Here is a 22,079-nt window from a genome sequence, read left to right as displayed (position 1 = left end):
AGCTAATACCTGCTGATAACATAGGCATACAAATGTGCTGTTATAATCATCTTTGTTTTAAAATATTTTTCATAAAAAATATTGTCCCTTTATAGTTGTGTATAGTTATGCAGACATAAAAGAGATAGCTATACCCTAAGGACCTCTGTCTCACTTCCTGGTTTAAAAAAGGAAGGAATACAGCTTAAGTACTTATCGACAAATTCATTAAACAATGTTGCTGTCAGATGGGTCTCAACTATAACGTCAGCTTTGATTTAAAAGGGCTATCGGCTTTTAAGTCAAAGCTTAATAAGAATTATTTTAAAATGAGTATTTTGATTAGCATTAAGAGAACGCTGAGCAACTTTAAAAAATAAAATGGCTGCTCACTATATACTGTGAAATGAAAAATTTTGTCAACTCTGTAAGACGTCTATGCTGACAGAGGTGGCATAATGCTCAGTTCTGACTGAAATCAGTCCTTTAAAAAAAAAAATAGAAATTAATAATAACAATGATAATAATAATTATAAGTCTGTGCCACCCAGACAAAAAAGTCAGGACACATGTGATGTCAACTCCATCAGTTCAGTTTTTTTCTGTTCTATTTATTAAATATATGTTTATAAGGTTTTATAAAATGATTTTACAACCCCCCTAAAAAAAGCTTTGATTGGCCAGTACACCTAATGTGCCTTCTGTTTTAATAATAAATGCTTTTTGTATGTCTGACAGAACTGATAAAATTCAAGTCCTCAGCTGCAAAAAAAATCTATTTAACAGATTAAGACACTCAGAGGTTGGTCTGTCACATGGTTTAATAGCCAAGAGTTTGACCTTTTAAATACATTTTTTATATTGAAGAGTAAAAATCAAAACTCACTAAAATATGGTTTTGTTTCAGTTCTCCTGTGATATGATCCTGTGAGTGATATATACCTGTCATGTCAACAGCTTTGTGTGCTTTCAGGTGTTATCTTATGTTGTACAATTTGTACTGCAACAGGTGAACAAAATATTTACAATATCTAGAATACACTTGATTGTAAGTCTAACTCAAAGAAGGAGTATTTCACTCCATTCACTCTCTGATGCTTCTCTTCACACACTCTTGTTGTCATGCAGTCACCAGCCTCCTCCGCTAATTGTAAGGCCCATGTTTGAATGTTCTACTGGCTGATAACACGCCTTCCTTTTGTTTTCTGTGTTTGCAGAGGACAATCCTAATAGCTGGTTCCCCAAAGAGAATATGTTCAGCTTTCAGACAGCCACCACCACCATGCAGGCGTGAGTATGGCATGGAAATCCTTCTTCACTCCCACTCTGTACATCACCGAGTCTTACTGCTCCACCACCGCGTTGGCAGGACACGGCTCGGCCTTCTCCTTCCAAGACTTACAGCTCTAATGCAGTGTTCTGTTACAAAATCTTAATGAGCTTTCACACATTTCTTACTTGTTGATTTCACCAATATATGAGTCCAGTAAGTATTGACCAGTCCAAGGTTTCTCTCTAACCTATGGAAGTCTGTAGCTGCCAATTTTGAAATTATTTTTCAACCAAATTAAAAATAATTTTCCTTTTATAATATATTTCAAAATAAATCAATAAAATAAAATAAACTTAATGCTTATTTTCATGTTTGAAAATACATATAGTACATCCCCAGTGGCTTGGGAGCACCCAGGGTTCAGAGTCTTGCCCAAGCACACTTCACATGTGGACAGCCATGTTTACTCATTAATATCAACTTGTCTTAACAAAGACATGTCAAGCAATATCAACTTTGCATTAAAGTGACATAACTGAACAAATGACACCTAATGACAAGTCAAGTCAACTTCATTTATATAGCACATTTCATACGACAAACATAAACTCAGTGTGCTTCAAGATACATCATACATGACCAACATAAAATAATATATAAGATAATAAAGTATTACATATATGAAAAGAAGCAGAACATGATCAAAACAAACAAAAATAAGAAGGTATTATTAATGATGCTTATGACAACTGTCATAAACATTCATAAAGACTCCTTGATGTTCATGACAGGTGTCATTTCATGTTTATCATGTTATGCACTCCCCCTCATATAAATGATGACTGATTAAAGGAGAAATCTGTAGTATATTTACTGTTATAAATCATTAAATGACCACAATGTGTCATCAGAGATCAAGGAAACATGTTAAGTATAAATATTTTACATGAACAGTACAGCCACAATGTCCCCCTTTGAAATGTCCATTCTGGACCAGAATAACTGTTTGTATGTCTGTTTCACATCAATCAGAGTTCAAATTCATGCAGAATTTCTGCCAAATAAGTAAGTACCTGTTTATGAAAGTCATAAGAAATCATTAAAATCTAGTGTGTAGATGTTTTTAAACTGTTAAATTGAGCAAAATTACAATGGAGTTTGGCTGGCAGTGAGACAGGCAGTCTCTTACCTCATCATCAGGACTGTGTTATTTCAGAGCAGTGGGTTTGACTGAACTTAAGATGGACAGACACCTGGCAGTTATGAACAGCTGATCAGCTCATAATGGAGGACTCGTCCACACTTGTTATTATAAATTTACAAGGTTGCGTGCATCCTTGCACTCCTGCAGCCTCGCTGTCTCTGCCATATCTAAGGAGGAGGGGGCGGAGAGAAACAACTTGCTTTGACCACAGATTGCATAATAAACAGGATTAAAACCTATTTAATTTACAGTCTTTGGATCCAATTCACTATTGGGACTGCAGTACTAATTTTTTTACACACAATGGCTCCTTTAATATGATATCTTCTTTGGCAGCCACAGACTTCCATATTTCATACAAAAATCTGTATAATTGGCACCAAAACGTCAGCATGTGTCTGCAAAAACCTCCCCTTACAGATATCGAGATTAGAATTGACCATATTTAGAATGTAGAGAATGTGTGTCGGTCTAGACAGTTCACATGCACACACACACACACACACACACACACACACACACACACACACACACACACGTGCAGACACACATGTGCCCTATGCTCTCTGTGACCAGTTAATTATCACCTCTCACCCAGATCTTATAATTATACCCCTCGAACAGACAAAGCTCACCCACCATGATCTCTCTACTTGTCTCTCCCACGCTCCCTCTTCTCTCTCCATATGTCAGTGTCTCTCCTCCCTTTTTCCATCTGTTTCCATCAGCCCATGTCCCAATTAGGGTCAGACTGATATATGGGCCTGACTGATTCAAATTACCGGCCAGTCAGTGTCTTTCACCTCTGCTTTTGCAGTTTGTTTGTGGGCAGACTTTCATATAGGCATGTGCATCTGTTGTCTGTCCCTCACTTCTTTTCATTGATATCCAGTGTGTATGTCCTCATTAGACTGACAAAGGTCCTTTCTCACTGACATTTTGATTTTATAGTCAGGACTTTTTCACTCAAGGTGAGTTTTATAGTTCATTGTATCCTCTGTGACAGAGAACTGCAACATAAAGCAGTCTCTGATGTGTGTGTGTGTGCGTGTGTGTGTGTGTTTGTGTGTGTGTGTGTGTGTGTGTGTGTGTGTGTGTGTGTGTGTGTGTGTGTGTGTGTGTGTGTGTGTGTGTATGGAGTATTTGGCTGGCCCTGTTGCTAACTTCTCTTTTATTTTGTCCTCTCTTCTTCCTCTCTTCTCTCTGTGGCGGCTTTCCAAACCACGACTGTAGAATATCGTGAGTAACTCTTTCAACCGCCCCCACTGTTCTTCTCATTGCTCTTCCTTCTTCTCACTCTGTCAGTTAGGTAACATGTTTTCAACCCTTTTCCTCATGTGGTACTCTGCTCTATTCAGTCTGCTGTGTCCTTAACCCCCTCAGCCTCAGTGTCTGCTGGACTGGCTGTTTGAAGTTATATGTTCAGTCAATAGTCCGCTGTGGTGCAGGGAAGGTGCTGTAGTAGGAACGAGATGAGAATCAGCACCACTGAATTCACTGATGAACAGAAAATCTCTACAGTCATGAGTTGTATAAATAGGTTATCAGGTTAGTATTAAATTAGTATTAGTAAGTATCAAAGTACCTCATCTGAATAGGGACAGTGGCTTAATTGAAGTGTTCTTTTATGTATTACACAGCAACACAATGCACCAGTGGTGACTTATTACACACACTTAGTATCTATCTGAAGCCATTAGCTTATGCAGCCATCATGAAAAACATATTGGTCAAAGCAAAGCATTGCCTCCAGCAAAGCATTTTTCATTGTGGATAAATCTAAAGATAGACACAGATGATGCTGATGGATAGGACACGCAACAATATGTGTTCATACATCTAGAATCAGAGAGGAGAGAGGAGCCTAATTACACAAACGGACATGTAGAATAGGATTTGAATTTACACTAAACTGAAAAATGAGTCTGCAACTTTCAAATCATAAGAGCTGTGATGTAAAAAGAATTATTATCATCTTTAAAGGTCCAGTGTCGAAATTTATTGGCAGAATGTGGCAGAAATTAAAGTAGTTAGTGTATAATCACCTGAAATTAAGAATTATTTTGTTTTTGATACCTTAGAATAAGCTCTTTTTATCTACAGAGAGCTGCCATGTTGAATTGTGTATTTCGAGCCCAAAATTGAGAAATCAAACATTGGCTCTCTAAAGGGGCTTTTGCATTTTTGTGCCCATAGCTTCTCCTGTGTGCTTGGAAGGGGAGTGTTCAGCTGGTTGCAGTCTCCAACCTCACCACTAGACCACTAGATGCCCCTAAATCCTACACACTGGTCCTTTAACAAGCCGTGATAGGTGAAAGTTGTTTAGTGACTGTGAGCTTTTAGCTAGCTGATTTGACAACTGTCACCAGCAACTTTACTAAGCTGGAACTAAATAACATAAAGTCTACATAACATAATTCTAAATTCTTGGCTATTATCTGGTTAATAGATCTCGGTGCCAGTGTGTTCACTAATAGCACTAAGCCAAAGATGGTGCTTTCCTCAAGAAATAAAAATCTACTCTGTCTCATTCAAAACCATGCAGATGTAGAAAGTGGACTCTACTCTGGTTAGCAGGTAGCTTGGCAGTTTTAGTTAGCAGCAATTTGATGTGTCAGTACATAAAGCTAACATTAGCTTAAGCTTTGATTGGCCAAAGCCAGGGAGCAACCATCAGAAGTTCACCACCATGCACCTTGTCTGGCCGATGAAAATTTGTTTGTGTTCATGCAGGTGGCGAGTTACTGAGAAAAAGCCTTCACATTGTAAGGAAAATACATACAAAATACATTGTAAGGAGTTTTCAATCATAACCACATTGTTAAATATTACCACTATGAATGTCATGTCATCTCAATGCTATTCATGCTATAGTCAGACTTTTACCCACTTCTCAGACTTCTCGTACTCCTTCAGCTGCATCTCCACACAGATTAAAGCCAGCAATTAAGTTCAGCTTTTCAACAATCCTTAAAATATTCTACATTTTTCACACACTATTGGTATTATTCAAGATTTAAAACCAGCAATGCAGTTTCATCAGCTTGTCAACATCCAGCACTCACTTCGCAATTTCTTCAGAAATTGTCTTCTTTGGTTGCTTATTAATTTTGAGTAATATAAAATACCTCTGTGATATCTTAATATCTCGCTAAATGTAAGCTCAATTATGGTAATTTTCTATATGGTCTACAAAAAAATTGAGGTTACTAGAAATTGCTCGAGCTGACTGGTGTGGGAAACAAAAGAATAGATGCTAGAATAGGGATGCAGTTTAATAAAATAAATAAATAAATAAATAAGATACTGTAATTGCAATTTGTATCATAATTCTAAAACTGACAGAAATATCAAATTTTTTAGCCAAATTGTCCTGCTCTAACACTAAGCTGATATACATGTGGATGTACCTTGTTACACTAATTTTGGAGAATGTCATGGTTTATTTAAAGTTATCACATGGTTCATGATACAGCCCTCGAGTGATGCAAATGTTTAAAAACCCATAGGACATATTGCAGGTTACCATATTGCAGGCATTCCCATGCAGACACATAACGGCCATGAACAAACAGGATATTTTGTTTAAAGGTTTACCAGCCTGCACTTTAATGCACATTTTTCTGGACGAATTTAGTGAATCTACTGTATTGCTTTATGGCACAAAAGAGAAAGAAGGCTCTCAACTTTCAAAGTTTGTGCTGATGGCAGATGGTGAAGGCAGTGACAGGCTGAAGGAAGAGTCACTTCCAACATGTTCATCTTTTTCAGGGACAGGGAACAGAAATTGATGGAGGGGAGAAATGATTCAAAAGCAGTGCAGAGGCAGAACTATGAAGACTTGTGGATAATAAGCAGTGAGATTCCAGCTCATTGTTTGTCATCTCAGAGCTCATCAGCTGTCTGTGTGTCTGTCACTCTGAACCAGACTGCGGGACATGACTTCATTTGTGACATACGTTGTCACAGATGATTCTCATTAGGTCTGACACCCTGTCAGAGTCATTACTGTCCCCTTTGGGAAAGACACCCACGCTGACCAACACACAGAGACACAATGAGACATAATGGACATCCAGACAGGCACACACAAACAAGAATGGCTTCAAAATCATATTGAAATTAAATTATATCAGTCAACAGTACTAGGATGGCTAATACAGGTAACTTGCTTTGGATAGGGAGGATTTCCTGGCTTCTCCTCAGTGTCTGTTCTTGTAGATCCCTTTCTTGCACTGTGGTCCTAGTGTGTGTGTGTGTGTGTGTGTGCGTGTGTGCTACTTGAGAATATCCACAGTGTGTCCCTCCCCTGGTGGATAAACCATCCTTGTCCTGCTATATCTAACCACTCAGCAAACCTAGTCAAACCCCGCACTAACCCTTATGGACTTAAAACCCCTCACCTTTAAAACCCATACCACCCTGACATTAAATTTATGCCCGAACCCAACTAGACCCAAAGGGCTTAAATCTGGTCAGTTTTTGTCACCTTTGTGGCTCTCAGTCAGGACTCAGACCTAGTTAAAAACAATGAACCTCAAAACTATAAGTATTAGGAGTATAGTGGAAGTGATTTCTCAGTTAAATCTTCTATAAAGGTTATTTACCCATTGGGTCAGTATGGGTTCAGACAAAGATTCCTTGGTGTTAGGTCAGGCGCCTACTTAATGCTTTGACATCCTGGCAGGGCTTTCCGAGGCATTGCTGAGAGAAAGAGGCGGAAAAGAGAGCAGGAGGCAGCCACCATGATGGAGAGGTACCATGTCCTGCTGTCCTGTCCTGTCCTGTGTGGTACTAAACCCCCGTCACACTTCCCCTTTCACACTGCAAGGCATTGCCCTTCTTAATTAGTCTCACTGTCAGCCTCATATCAGATCTCAGGTCTGTATGGACTGAGTTTCTACTGCCCCCAACACACTGATCTTGATTCCCTCACTCCCACAGTTTGATACACTGACTCTGTGTTTAATGACATCACCGTGACCTTTGACCACCAAAATCTAATCAGCTCATCTCTGAGTCCAAGCGTTTTTCTCAAGTTTGAAGAAATCCCCTCAAAGCATTCTTGAGATATTGCATTCACAAGATGGGAGGACCTGAAAACATAATGCCTTCAGCCATAAAAACATAAAGGCATGAAAGTAATTTTAAAAAGTTTTCTTTAAAGAATTCTGAAACTGAGGTCTTTCAGCGTACAATCATGATTGTGCTGAAAAAAAAAAGACTGATTGGTCCAGCAGTATTCAAGATTAGCTATAAACAAAATGAAGGTCCAGTGCACACATACACACGTACACACGGAAGCAATTACGTGATCATGTACATGTATATAGGCCTACAGCAGCAACACATGCACAAACACACCAGCAACAATGTGGATCACAGAGCAGAACCAGCCGGCTTCTGTACAATCCAAAAAACAAACACAGCTAGACAGTTTAAACTTTCACAAAAAGAAACATGAAAAAACAGGATCCGACTGACTCCTTAGTTGCCTTCAAATGAGGCTTAATGTTTGCACAGTTTCTCCTGACTGTCTCTCAATATTACAACATTAGTCCAACATCAAGTTTGAAATACAGACAGTCACTCACTTGTGTGTCAACACTGTTCTCAACTGCGCCCTGTTTCCTTAGTGATGAAAAGCCTAGATTCAAGCTATCAAAAGCTCATACATTTAAAAGTTTTTTACAAGCAGCAAAGCCACTAACAGTTATTCTCACATTCTCTGAGAACACCAAAATCCTCCCAAATGTCTGACTGGGCCTTTGGTATTCTCCACCATCAGCCAGCCATCATCACTGTCACAGTGACGTCTCACTGTATCACAGGATGTGGGGTCAAAAGTTGTGTTGTAGATTTTCATAATAAAATCCTGGTGTCTGATTAGACACCAGGCTTGACTTGATATTGCTGTATTAGCAAATATGAACATAAAAAAAATCTGCCCAATTGTTTCCATTTACAGACTGCCCATTTGCAATTAGCTCACCTTTACCTGTGTCCACACCCATTAATTTATATGAATATTAAATATATAATAATATAATAATATTTAACCGTTACACAACATTTTTGCGGGTCAACCACTGGGTACCTGTGGGTACTTACTGGTACCCTGTGTAGCACTCCACATCATATTGCCTGTGGAATTTTTTTGAAGCACTGATTCCATCTTTTAACAACAGTGAAGTGTAAAACAAGAAGAGCCTAGTCTCATGAAAAACAAAAAACATGAACAAAGCGGTTGTTGCGGTTGCCACAACCCTGCTTATTAATAGTGCTGTATTTCAATATTGTGGTTACTGGGACAGGCAAAGCTACCACACTGGTCTATAGTTGTATCATTCCTTGCACTCCTGTCCTTAACTGCTGTTCATCACAAACGTTGTAGCAGTATCCTGTGGTATGTGCGTGAACCGTGAATCCTGGAGGCTGTGGGCTGCAGGTTTAATTAGTGCTCCTGTCTGAACACTGAAGTGTAAAAGCAGAGTATATCAATACAAGGCTGCAGCTCACTGCTCAGGGGCTGGCACTCAAAGTCAATGGATCGATCAATATTTGGAAATAGACCTCACATCCACCAAGGCTGAGATATGCCATTCACTGTGTGAGTCTGTGTTTGTGTGTGTTCTGCAAGTTCTTCAATTAGTGCAGGAGAATTATTTTCCTTTTGTGTGTGTGTGTGTGTGTGTGTGTGTGTGTGTGTGTGTGTGTGTGTGTGTGTGTGTGTGTGTGTGTGTGTACAGTGCTGTGTCATGCACTTTCAGAATGCAATGCTTTTAATAGAAAGGTACATCTCAGTTAGTTTCACAAATCAAATTATGCATGTTTGAATAAGCAAGACATTTTTCTTTGCAAAGCACTTGGAAAGGTCACAGCCCGATTGAGAGGGTTGGGTGAGATAGTTGCACACACACTGACATCAATTTGACTCGGTTGTCTCGATGCGGGGGTGTTAGTGATTTTAAAAGCTCTTGTCACTCAGAATGAGAATACAACACTGGCTGACTGATGGATCCCCCTCTCCTCTGAGTCATCCCTCTATTTTCAGCTCTGCCTTCACGACTCCTGCAATCAACACTGACATGTCAACATTTTTTTTTTGGAATGCCTTAAAACTGCACTCCGGATAGAAAATAGCTGGAGATCTGTTGCACGTGGGAGGGTGTGTGCTTTGCATTTTATTGTTACATTTTGTGGAACCTCGCTATCATTTGGTTAGAGTTACCCAAAGATATCAGGTTGGTAGGGTGGGTTTTTACTGGGTAATGTTGTTGGTGTTATGGAGCGATGCAAACAAGCTAGCCATAACTGTCTACAGAGATGGATCTGATTAAAATAATGAGCTGTGGGGTTGTGGACCAGCAGTTGTGACGAACCATTTCACAAAGCTCACAAAGCTTTGTGTCACATCACTACATCTTTAGTTCACCACAGAACTCCACAAGCCTGTGAACTCAACAAGTTTAATTGGGTCCAATATCATCTTCATTATAAGAGAAAATATGCCCTGCCACATCACAATAGTATTTTTGTATTTTTCCCTGATGAATGATGCCTGTCTATTAACTAGGGATGCACCAATCAACCAGCCAGAGACCGGAGTCAGATGGTTTTCAGCATGACCAGCCCTGACCAGTGACCAGCCAGTCACAAGTCTGATTCTGTACCCATTATATTCACACACATGTTCTGCATGATGGTCACGTCATGCGCACAGCAGACACGCTGACTGTAACACCACAGCCACAACAGCGCTGATCACAGCTACACACACACACACAGATGCATGCTTGTGTGAAGTTGGCATTAGTAATAGTTTCCAAGAACAGGATAAAGAGAAGACAGTCTACAAAGAGACACAGCAGCTGAGCTGCTGATGATGTCGTAGAACAGCCGTAAACTTTCTAGCTCTTCAGGCTAATGTTAGCCAGCAGCAGACTGCTGTTCACAGATGGACAGTTAAATCTTACCTCCTGTTCTGGCTGAAGAATAAACAACCTGTGTTGATGCATCTCCTCAAACATTCTTGTGTAACTTTATGTTCTCACTGCAAAGTTTTCCTACAGCAAGCTGTTGCACTGCATCAGTTTCCAGTTTATTTATATCTGCTTCCTCATGAGATCAGGTGAAACCCGTTACTGGGAGATCCCGCAAGATCCTGTAGATCTTGCAAGATTGTGTTCCCTTTTGTACATAATCTTAAGATAATAATGATAATATGTCCTGGCTGTAACCTGGAGGCCTTTTGGAGAAAATGTAAAACAGTATTTAATGAATTTTTAATAGTCAGTCAATTTGATTTTACAAGACAAGTTGCAAAAATGTTTAATCACTAGTAATCCACTGAAGCCAGCCCTGAGCAATATGGCCCATCCATCCTGCAAGATTTAATCATTATTTAAATGTTGTACTTCTTAGATCTCTAATAAAATACTGCACTTTCAAGGCTGTCATCATATTTAAACTGGAAGAGGTCACTCAGTAGAGTGCAGACATCCATGAGGCAACCTTAAAAGAATATCTGGATGTAACCACATTGTAATGTAACTGTAATTTAATGATATTTTTCCTCAACTGTGACAGATTACAATTACAATTAATTTTTTTGTAATGGAGTTACACATAACTAGTTACCCACGCTGCTATCAGGTATGCCTTGTTTTTAGCCTCGCAGTTGTTGGTGACTTGCAGTCTGTACTGGACAAATAAGAAGAGTAAGGAGTCAGCAGTTGGTATAGGTTATAGAATATAGGTTTTATATAAACTTTTCAAACATTTTTAATCACCGCACTCAAAAGAGGTCCTTTGGCATACAGTAAGTATACAAGAATAGCTGCAGACAAGCCTCGCTGGTTTCTCACACACACACAATCTTTGCAGACGTTTAGTTAAGCTACTGTTATATGCTGATTATAGTTATTATATTTGAGTATGTGTTAATATGTGATATAGCAGATGACCATATTGTCATATTCAAGTTTTCAGTGTTTCCTCTGGTTGCTGCTGAGAGGCAGTTACTTTCCTTCAGTCAGATATAAGATGTTTAGGTCAACTCAGGCTGCAGTATAATAGCTACAGAAAGGGTTTACATTGTGTTTGCTGCCACAGAAAAGAAATAAAATATCCCTGTTTTTGCTAGTGATACAAGTAACTTGGCAACAGCAAAAAAAAAAAAAAAAAAAAAATCATATGACAAAAGCAATTGATCATCTGATTGTGTTTGGTACTCTACCTGCAGCTTCCAGCTCCGAAACATATCTGGAAGACCTCCAGTTTTTGGCTGCTTTAGTCACCTTTAGCCTCAGCTGTAGCAGCTAACTAGCTGGATGACTTTCACAGCAAGCCCCTGTAGACCTCTATCCACAAGCCCACCTTCCTTAAAGGGGAAGGCTCGTCCAGTAACACAGGTGCAGTGGGTGTGTAATTGAAGTCCATTACTCAAGCAAGAATACCACAGGGTGAAAATACTCTACTACAAGGAACAGTTCTGCATTCAAGGTAAAAGTATGCAGCGATTTAGTAAAATTGACTGAAAGTGTCAAAAGTAAATGTAGGATTACTCAATATGTCTGAGAATTTAGAGTATGTTATTTCAGAGAAAATATGAATATCAAGATATATATATAGCAGGACAGCCTGAAAATATCAAAATATTATTTTTAAGCCATATCACCCAACCCTACTGGCTGTGTGAATAAAATAGAATCCACGGTCCATTCAGTCTACTGTCGAGGCTTTACCTCTCATAACCAAAGATGATACTCATCAAGCCGAGAAAGGGTCTCAGTGTGACCATTGAGATTCTTTTTGACTCAGACCTGGAGTCATGACAATCATCTTTCCCCATCAGTCACTGCAAAATTCACTGATTTTTCAACATCCACAGAATATTCAGTTCTATGACTATGTTAACATGGAACATATCAAAAGAAAGAAAAGAACTTCTAGTTTCAGAAAGACGTCCTGTCATCTCCATTGCTGCTCTTGCGCTTTCATTCCTCCAACCAGGAGATCTGTCTCCTCGCTTTGAAAATCTTTTCTCTTTGTTTCCTCCTGGTAAATCCGCTGTCATGCTGCTTCTGCTTGCACTGCTGGTGCACCTGCCTCTTAAAGGTGATGAGAGCTGACTTTCTGATTGATTTATTACATGTTTGGCCTAAACTCACCTGTGAATTAATGAGGGCGCTTGGGCACACCTGATAGGTGTATCCCACTTTGAGCTGGTGGTGTAAAGGGCGGGGCAGAGCACAATATCACTCCCCCCCCTGGCACAAGACGGCAAAGGTGGATTTGGACACACCTTGAATAAATCAAATACATTATGCCTCGCACTTTCTACTTGTACTTTAGATCAATGTAAGATAGGGCCCCAATTATTATTATTACTATTATTATTAGTATTACTCCAGTGTTTGCACTTTGATAAATTACCGTCATTCCTCATTCCTAAATTACCAGAAAACTTGATAGCATCTCTTTAGACCTTCTCTGCCTTGTAAACCCACATGTCTTCAAACCCCACACTCCCAGTTTGTAACAGCAGCTTTTTAAAATTTGTAGCCAAGCTGTGATTCCCCGGATAACATCACTGTGGTCATTTCCTCTGACTTAAGAATGTCCTTCCAGAGCAACAAAAGCCATTATACAACTGTTGTCACATACTGATTAGTGCTCCCAATTATGAGTAAACAAATGTATGTAAAATCCATGGACTGTTCATTTCAGTGCTAGCAATTCTGCAATACCCCAGCTGAGGCGGTATGTACTATCTGCTGCTAGAAGCTCATGCTTCATACTGAGGCTTCACTTAAAGAGTGACAAATTCAGGGATAAGTGAGAAAAGTGTGAGACCTACTTAGACTACACTGAACCACAGCAGTCAGACAAGCCTTTATGAATAATAAAAGCTGTGTTTTAGACCGCACATTGTTCCATGTGCTACCACTCAGGGCTGTTTCTCTATTCTGTTTCCTCTCCTGTTCTCTTTTCTCTGCCCCCAACCTTTTTCTCCAGTCGTACTAATCATGAATCATACATCATGTTTTATGAAAACAAAAAAAATCCAGGCTTTTTTTGTTGGTGAATTGTGATCATAACCCTGTGCAGAAATAAAGCCAAGCAGGCACCCAGCTGAGAAGAGAGAAAAGAAAAGATAAAGAGGGAAAAGAGTCAACTCAAAGACAAGAATTCACTCTGAGATTTCCATGATGATGGAACATGCATTGGTGTTTCTTCAGTCACTCTATAAATGAGTTGAAAAACTGTTTAAGATTTCCTCTTTAAAGATTTCTTCTGTTGACTTAGTCTCTTACAGGTGTTTATAAAAACTTTGATATGACATGTCTGAGAAACTTCAAACACTCACATCATTTAATCATGAGTCATTAAAACAATCTAAAGAACTCATCTAACCATCAGAATGAAAATACATTCCACTTAAGTTGTGAGCCTGTTTTATATCCAGGTAGCTGCAAAGGATGTATCTCTTTGCTTGTTGTGATATTTTAAAGTTGTATTTTACTTTACTTTCTTTTTTTCGAATAGAAAGTTTCATTATTGTTGGCAAACAAAACTGATTAAAATAGATTTTATGAGGCAGAGATATATCCTTTCCAGCTACCATCATTGTTTTGATCAGGAAAGAGAGTTGCAACATGGGAAAAGTCTGTTCTTTTCCTTGTGCAGCAGATGATCAGGGTATTTTTAGAAAGAATCATGCATGTGCAGAATGAGCTACCTACTGCAGACTCAGCTGACTTTCTTGTCACAGCTGTGGTAGGATTCAGAATAGCCTTTTGTTTGTTTTCACTATTCCTCTGTGTTGTGTTTGTAAGGTTCTCGTTCTCTGGCTCTGTTCCTCTGTCCTCATTCTCGATTTCTATGTCTCTCTCCTTTTTTCCTTAAAATGGTAGAAATTTCCGCAAACACCTTAGGATGGTGGGCAGCCGCAGGATGAAGGTCCAGAGTAAGTCTTTAACTCTTTTTGTATGCATGTGTGTGTGTGCTGATGGCAACAGGTTTTCATGCATTCATGCTCTACAGTGTGTACCATCATAACATCAGAACTGAGGCTCAGCAGAATTGATTTGTGCTTGCAGTAAATGTAGCATGTTGTAAATGTACTAATGAGGAACTCTTCTCATTATAGTCCACCATTTTCAGTCCTTGACAAATCAAATTTGGCTGACAGTCTCTCTCTCTTTTCAAACTGAAGATTTCATCTCATTTAGGTAAAAGCCAGGAGGAAAGGAAGCCTAGAAAATAGCTTAGCAAGAAAATACAGTTTTCCTACAACCATGGTTGTAAACTACAAAACAATCCTTGCCTGGCCAGTTAGCCTGTGACATTTCCAACACTACTGATGGAATATGCATTTGAGGCAGCTGTCTTTTTCCACAGTTTTGTTTATTGAGAGTTTCGGGGCATACATTTAAAAAGTATATAATAATAACAGAAATTATGGTGTCAGTAATAACATTAATAATAACAGCATCTATAATAACAACAGAAGTGATAAAAAAAATATATAATAATGCTACTGAGAAAACAAAATATCAAAAAGAAAAAAAAAATTAAGTGAGCTAAAAAAGGATGTAAAGATGATAAAGTTCACAGTAAAAAGTATTAAGTGTTTAAGTGGACAAATAAACAGCAACAGCACCGTACTTTCTCTCAGAAAGTTGTTCAATGTATACCCATAGTTAACATGTACTAAAATAACAACAAAAACACAGCAAGAAAAGAAAAGAAAGAATCATTCCCATAATCCAGTCACGCATCAGAGACAACACATGAATACATGTTTATGGACATACTCCACAAATACCACAGACAAAATAGTCTGTAAAAAAATGCATACCAGACAGACCCAGTGTCAGACTATTATGACCTGGTTGGAGAAGAGTTTTAAAAGTGTTCTGGGATATTTGGGAACTGTAATTTATTTTTTTATCTACTGTCATAAAGAAAGACCCCCATGTTTTCTTAAATCTGGCTGATGACACTGTCATTGTGCACCTGATTCCCTCTAGTTTCATGAAATGGAGAGTATCTCTGATCCATAAAGACTGGCGGGAAGGAGTAGGGGCTTTCATAAAATCAGGCACCTTGCTAGAAGTGAAGTATAGGCCACAAAATCTCCCTTACGCTTCATTAATGATACGGTCAGGGGAGCTGTTGGGGCAGCTTATAATTCATCCAATACTAACTGAGATTTTAATAGTCATTTAAATTAGTAGGAAAAATTGCCCAGACTTTTAAAGACTTCTTCTCTTGACAGTCAGTCTAACTAGTTACGGGTTAAGGAAACCCTATAACTCCAGTTTGACACTGAGATGAACTGACTGAAGATTTCACTGGGATTGGCTCTGCTTTCTATAAACTTAAACTTGTACCATCTGTATGATCTGAAAAATGCTACAATCACGTGAAATTGTACATATACGTGTTTTTAACTGATATGAATATAGACACCTACACACACACACACACATAATATCACACTGAATAAGTCTAATAAATTTTCTGTCTATTTTTTTTTCTTAAGTAATTTCTAAACAAAAATGCCAAACATCCATTCATTCCAGATTCATAATTTAGAAACTTTCATTTTTCTTTGTCTTATGTGATACCAAATGATATGTCTTTGGGTTTTGGACTGTTGGTTGGACAAAAGAAGCAAGCAATTTTTAACCAGAGTGGGGCAATATATCGATATCATGATGTGATTTTGGAAATCATGATATGGTATAAATGTTGCCTTTCCTGGTATAAAAGATTAGTTGATAAAATAACAGATAACTGTAACCACACCCAACAGTGTCACAATGGACTGACACACCCAGGAGTAGACTTAAATCTCACACTGTGGGAAGTGAAACCACTGGAGACCAGAAACACCTCATTTATCTGCTCACTTTTAATAACTTCTGCTTAATTTTTAATTTAATAAATTGTTTGGAATCAGTAACATTATTGGAATCAATCAGTATTATTGTAATCAATAATTCAATAATTCAGACAACAGTATGGTGTAAAAAACAATAAAACAACACAATGTAATTTCAGTGAAAGCAATATATTTGTACTGAATTACCACAAGACTTATGTTAACATGAAGGTGAGTAAACATGGACCCGTGAGTGTGTTTAGACCCAAAGTTGGGGTTAACAAGACAGAACCAGGGTTCATGATCCTTTGGGGAGTGTGTATGTGTGTGTGAGTGACTCTCTTCCCCCTAACTCCATCAGCCTTCGCCGACCGCCGAGCCAAGAGTTTCAGCCGCTCATGGAGTGACCCCACCCCCGTCAAGCCTGACTCACTGCATGACTCCAGAGACAGTGAGTCGACGCTCTGTCAGCCACACACACACAGACACTTACTCTGCATAGGAAATACATGCATACACTTTCATACAAACTCACACAGACTCATACATACATCAGCACATGATTCTAAAGACTGAACATGTTTGCTTACACACAAAATACAGAAACTTGTGTTAAATGCACAAAGGGACCATTTTGCACGTGTGAGAATAAACATATCACTAATTTTTGAGAATTGGGACAAATCCATATTGTAGCGATTGTTTTTTTTTTAATTACACGTCTCCATCTTACAGAGTTGACAAAATGTTTAATTTTTTCATTTCACATCATAGTCATAGTGAGCAGCCGTTTTATTTTTAAAGTGTCTCAGAGTTCTCATAATGCTAATGAAAATTTTTAAATAATTCTTATTTAGCTTAAAACAGCTATGGGGTTGACATGTCATGATTGAGACATATCTGATAGCAGTATTGTTTAATGAATTTGTCGAAAAATAGAAAGTTTACCAGTGCTTGAGCAGTATTTCCACCTTTTTTAAACCAGGAAGTGAGACAGGTTCCTTAAGGGTATAGCTAACCCTTTTTATGCCTGATTAAATCAAATTTCAGTACAAAATCAATTTTAAAACTAATTATAATGGCGTATTTTTATATCTACATTATCAGTACATATTGGTAGTTGGTAGCTTGGTAGCTTTTAAAACATTTTTAAATTGTTTGAAGTTGTGAATTCTTGAATTTGCTTAGTGGATGTTTTTTTTTGTAGGACATAATTTGTCCCAATTCTCAAGAATAGGTGAACATGCTATAGACACACACACACACACAAAAAAAAAAAAAAAAAAAATATTGTACTCACACACAGACACATCAAAGCTATATCCCATGCTTGGACACATACATAAATACAGACAGACAGACAGACACACACTTGATGTAAACTCTGTTGTTGTAGTTTTGAATGTCACTGTGTGTCTGCAGTTTATGTCTCCACTCCTCCTCTTGGTGTCTGTTCTGCCGTCCATCCACACAGCCATCCTCATCTGTCAACCTGTCTCCCATCTGCCCGTTGCTTTATGTCATAGCCGTCTGTGTCTGGCCGGGTGCATAAGGAGACTTTTATTGTGTTGTCTGATTGTGACCCGTCCGTTTTCTCCCCTCTGTGCTGGAAAAATCAAATGACAGGTGCACTGCTTTTAACTGGAGCACCCTCTTTTCTAATCTGGTTTGTGTGTTTTCCTTTCATCTCGCCCTTTGTTCCTGTGTGTTTGCGTGTGTGTGTGTGTGTGTGTGTGTGTGTGTGTGTGTGTGTGTGAGCCAGGTGGCGATATTCAGACCTCCTCAGGGACACTAGATGAAGGGCTGGATGAGGATGCCGACTGGGAGGAGGAGAGAGAAATGGAGAAAGTGGCCTGTGAAGGAGACGACTTCATCCCTCCTAAAATCATGGTGAGGATCTCAGCCCCAAGTGAATCAATGTTTAGTGAAATGATGTAGAAACGAACAAACAAAAAAAAACAGAAGTGAAGAAGAAGTTTTGACTCTGAAAAGGTTGAAAATATATAAAATATATTCATATGAATATGATGGACAACAAGCTCATGATTATTAGCAGATAGGTGTCAGAGAGACCAAGAACAGAACAGGGTTTGGAGAAATAACGGTCACAGGAGAGACAGGTGTCTTGGTGAATGACCAACGTTAGCTAACAGCTAATCCTGTGTTCAGCTCATGTTCGAGTATCAGCTTTTATCAGTCCTATTTCACATCACTTTGACTCCTATAACTCCGCACATAGAAAGAGAGGGTGAGGGAGAGAGAGACAAAGGGACAAATACTGAGAGAGAGAGAAAGGGAGAGAGAGAGGGAGAGATGAATTTCGCTGATAAACTTTTTGTTTGTTAGGTGCTTTTGTGGTTAGTGTCAGCTGGCAGACAGACCACCAATTTAGTTACAGAGGCAGCAGTGAAGTCCCACCTCTTCACCTGCATGAAATGCAACCAGAAGCGAAAGCTAGTGGCTCCTGCCTCCCAACAGGAAAACTGTGGACTGACATGCAGGAGTTTGTGCACCTGTAGTATACACAATTATTCGGCATGGTCACTGGAAGTGAAATGCACTGTAAAACTAGATCAAAAATATCAATTCACTGAAAGACAACTGCTCAGACTCAATACTGCCTACTTCTGCATGTTGGTCAGAGGCAGACTGAGCCACTTCCTCTTCATAGATAATGTAAGGCAACATTTGAAAAAAAGCCTTTTAAAAGCCTTGTTCAAACAGACTACCTTTTCCTCTTATTTTTTTGTCTTTACGTCATTTTGCACAAAGTTACACATACAGTTCATTAAGACATTTTGCCTGCAAGTTACGCATGAAACTAAATCCATCCTGATGTAGTGTGGTGTACTCAGGTTTCTCTGTATGTTTTCCACAGCTGATATCCTCCAAGGTTCCAAAGGCTGAGTATGTTCCCAACATCATCCGGAGGGACGACCCCTCTATCATCCCCATCCTTTATGTGAGTAGCAGCCATCGACAGCTTCACACCACCCCTGTTTGCAGATTTAAGGCTTTATGTGTTGTCTTTATTTATGAAGTTCTTTATTTGTTTAGTGTTTTTTTATGCTTGCAGGCACCAGAGAGAAGGCCAGTTGTTACCTACACAGTGGTCATTTTGCAGCAGAACCAAATATATCGTGTTGTTTATTCCTCATATTCTTCCTTGTCAGAACCTTCAATTCAACTCCACAGCCAGCAGTTCAGCCAGAGTTTAGGGTGTGTTATTTGAGCAGCAGCAAATGTAGCCTTTAGCCTCAAATAGAGATGAGAAGTGAGTTACAGAAGTCTGATAAGCTCTATTCTTTGTGCCTCCACACCCCAGCATTGTTATCATTATCAAACTTGTAATCTTCAGCGTTCGGCCCCAACCAACACTAACTCAAGTGACATCACATGAGGATGTTTTTCACATGTACAGTACTCCAACACTTGTAACATCCACACCCAGCATTTTCTATGTAAGCCTGTACTAGTGGGGGTGACATGGCCAATATCTTCCATCAGGGTGTATTTAATTTTATATAACAGAAATGGTACATATCACCATACAGTAATTGTTCAGTAAATTCAACTGAAAATTTAAGCTGCAAACATCAGGGGCATGTAGTGGCTGCAGCATCTTGGCTGCATGTTAGCTAATTTTCACATTTTGAATACTGCAGGTTCAGTGTTCACTTCCTGTCTCCACTACTGGCGTTACAGAACAATAATTTACAATCACAGTCTTAGAAGCACAGCGTTATCAGGGTTTTATCTGACCACATTTGAGTTGATTATGTCACAATATAAAGCATGACACTTCCTGTTGCCAGTAAGTGGAATTATGACTGTGAATGAGTATTGTCATGTAGATGTCTTCAGGCTTGGAGTCTTATCAAACGTGAAGTTTGAGGGAAATCGGTCAGTGTACACTGAAGTTACTGCAACTTCCTTTTTCATGGCAAAACATCAAAACTGACATTCAATGACAAAAAGAATCATTTAACTTGCATTTTTCAAAATGGAACCTTTAAGGTTCTGAATGAGAACAATAATTTCAAATGTTATAGGTGTGGATGTTAACAGGTACTAATAAATGCTAGCCTTGTTGGGATTCCTGCTCTCTATTTACAGTTTTAATCTCACTTCTTCTGTGGTGGTTTGCATCAGCTAAGAGGTGCATTACCACCAACAACTTTCTCTTTCAGACAGAAAGAATTGTGCAAATATTTGTTCATCTTTTTGTGCAGATAGGTATTAATCCAGCACCTGCAAGGACTTTATTAGAGGCTGATTTGGCTTGATAATATTAGTGGATGTCAAATATACTGGACAGTTATTTGCATGTCTCCAGGGAAAAACATATTATTGCTACCACCATGTCTGTGAATTTCTATAAATATTTTTTTTATCCATATGTCTGTTTTTTTGGTTTGTACACATGGTTCATTTTTCTGAAGTGAATGAAGACAAGAGCTGTCGTTCATCCACTTGAAAAAATGTCTCTTTAGTTCTGTACAGACTGACTGCAGTCTGGCTCTGATGGTGTGTGAAATATCACCCTGTTCTTTGTCAGTTCAAATGAAAATATAAAGGAAGTGATGATGGGGACCAACTGTACAGAGATGTAATGTTGATTAAGGAATTGAAGTTGATTCTGTTGCTGTTGTCAGTCACTCTTCAAAAGTCTAATGGAGTGTAATTGTGAAAGGAAAATTTGCAGTTTCACAATAAAGTCTAAATGAAACGTGACTCCATTAATGGCTGTAAATGAGCTAATGCTCTATGTAGAGAGTCAGCGGGTCGTTCAGTCTGATTTCATTTCCTGTCAGTAAGGTTTAATGAAATAATAATAATTCTGTTTTAATCTTCCTTTTAAAGGACCATGAACATGCTACATTTGATGACATCCTCGGTGAGTGTTGTTTTTTAAACCTTAGCTCTCAAGTGAAAATTACTCTCTCAGTGCAAATGTGGAAAAGATGAGGGTGGAATACGTTTCAGCTTGCTGGAGTGCACAGATGACTCATTGTTTTTGTACTTGTGTGTGTGTGTGTGTGTGTGTGTGTGTGTGTGTGTGTGTGTGTGCGTCAGGGGAGAGCCAATTTATGTGTTTCACCATTACAGCTGAGTGGGAAAAGTGACACCTTTCTCTCTGTCTCTCTGTCACCCAGAGGAGATGGAGAAGAAACTGACTGCCTACAGGAAAGGCTGTAAAATCTGGAACATGCTCATTTTCTGCCAGGTAAGTGACAGCAGACACAGAAATATTGTGACATTATTGGATTTCCCTTTAAATTAGTCAGGTTAGTATTCTAACTAGTATAGAGCGATGAACAAACTGCCATCAGCTGCAAAAGATATCTTAACCTCACAAATATAAATATATTTAAAGTTTTCTGTAATATTTTTATGACAAATACTGGCTGCTGGCTGCCTAAATTAAATAAAAGATCATTTTATTTGAGTGTTTAATAGAACTATAGGCCGGTTGAAGACTGAGGCCTGTAGTTTAACAGCAGTTAAATGGTAGAAATGGCTGATAACACTGTTGTGGTGTGTGTGTTCTCCTGATGTGCTGACACACACTGCCCAGCTGGTTGTTGTCTTGATGTGGGTGCATTATGTTATGGATATTCTGCCTTCACTCCCCATTACACACAGAGCCTGTGGAGAGGTCGCACACACACAGCCTTTATAATATTATTCTGATGTAGTGTGGAACCTCAGAGTGTTTAATATAAAAA

At 38.8% G+C, this 22,079-nt stretch overlaps 1 protein-coding gene across 1 annotated transcript in view; it reads left to right on the top strand.

Annotated features, from left to right (window-relative positions):
- nsmfb (NMDA receptor synaptonuclear signaling and neuronal migration factor b) overlaps positions 1-22,079 on the top strand; it is a 64,955-nt gene that overhangs the window by 21,344 nt on the left and 21,532 nt on the right. Inside the window, exons 4-10 of the mRNA XM_084729347.1 lie at positions 1,197-1,269; positions 14,375-14,427; positions 16,712-16,801; positions 18,113-18,240; positions 19,229-19,312; positions 21,214-21,247; positions 21,507-21,577. Coding sequence (XP_084585473.1) covers positions 1,197-1,269; positions 14,375-14,427; positions 16,712-16,801; positions 18,113-18,240; positions 19,229-19,312; positions 21,214-21,247; positions 21,507-21,577 — 533 coding nt within the window. The remainder of the gene's footprint in view (positions 1-1,196; positions 1,270-14,374; positions 14,428-16,711; positions 16,802-18,112; positions 18,241-19,228; positions 19,313-21,213; positions 21,248-21,506; positions 21,578-22,079) is intronic.

Source organism: Lutjanus erythropterus, chromosome 10 (assembly GCF_056507025.1).
Source record: "Lutjanus erythropterus isolate fLutEry1 chromosome 10, fLutEry1.hap2, whole genome shotgun sequence".
Lineage (NCBI taxonomy): Eukaryota > Metazoa > Chordata > Actinopteri > Lutjaniformes > Lutjanidae > Lutjanus > Lutjanus erythropterus.
Note: the sequence above shows the minus strand (reverse complement) of the source record. Positions and strands in the feature narration are given on the sequence as shown.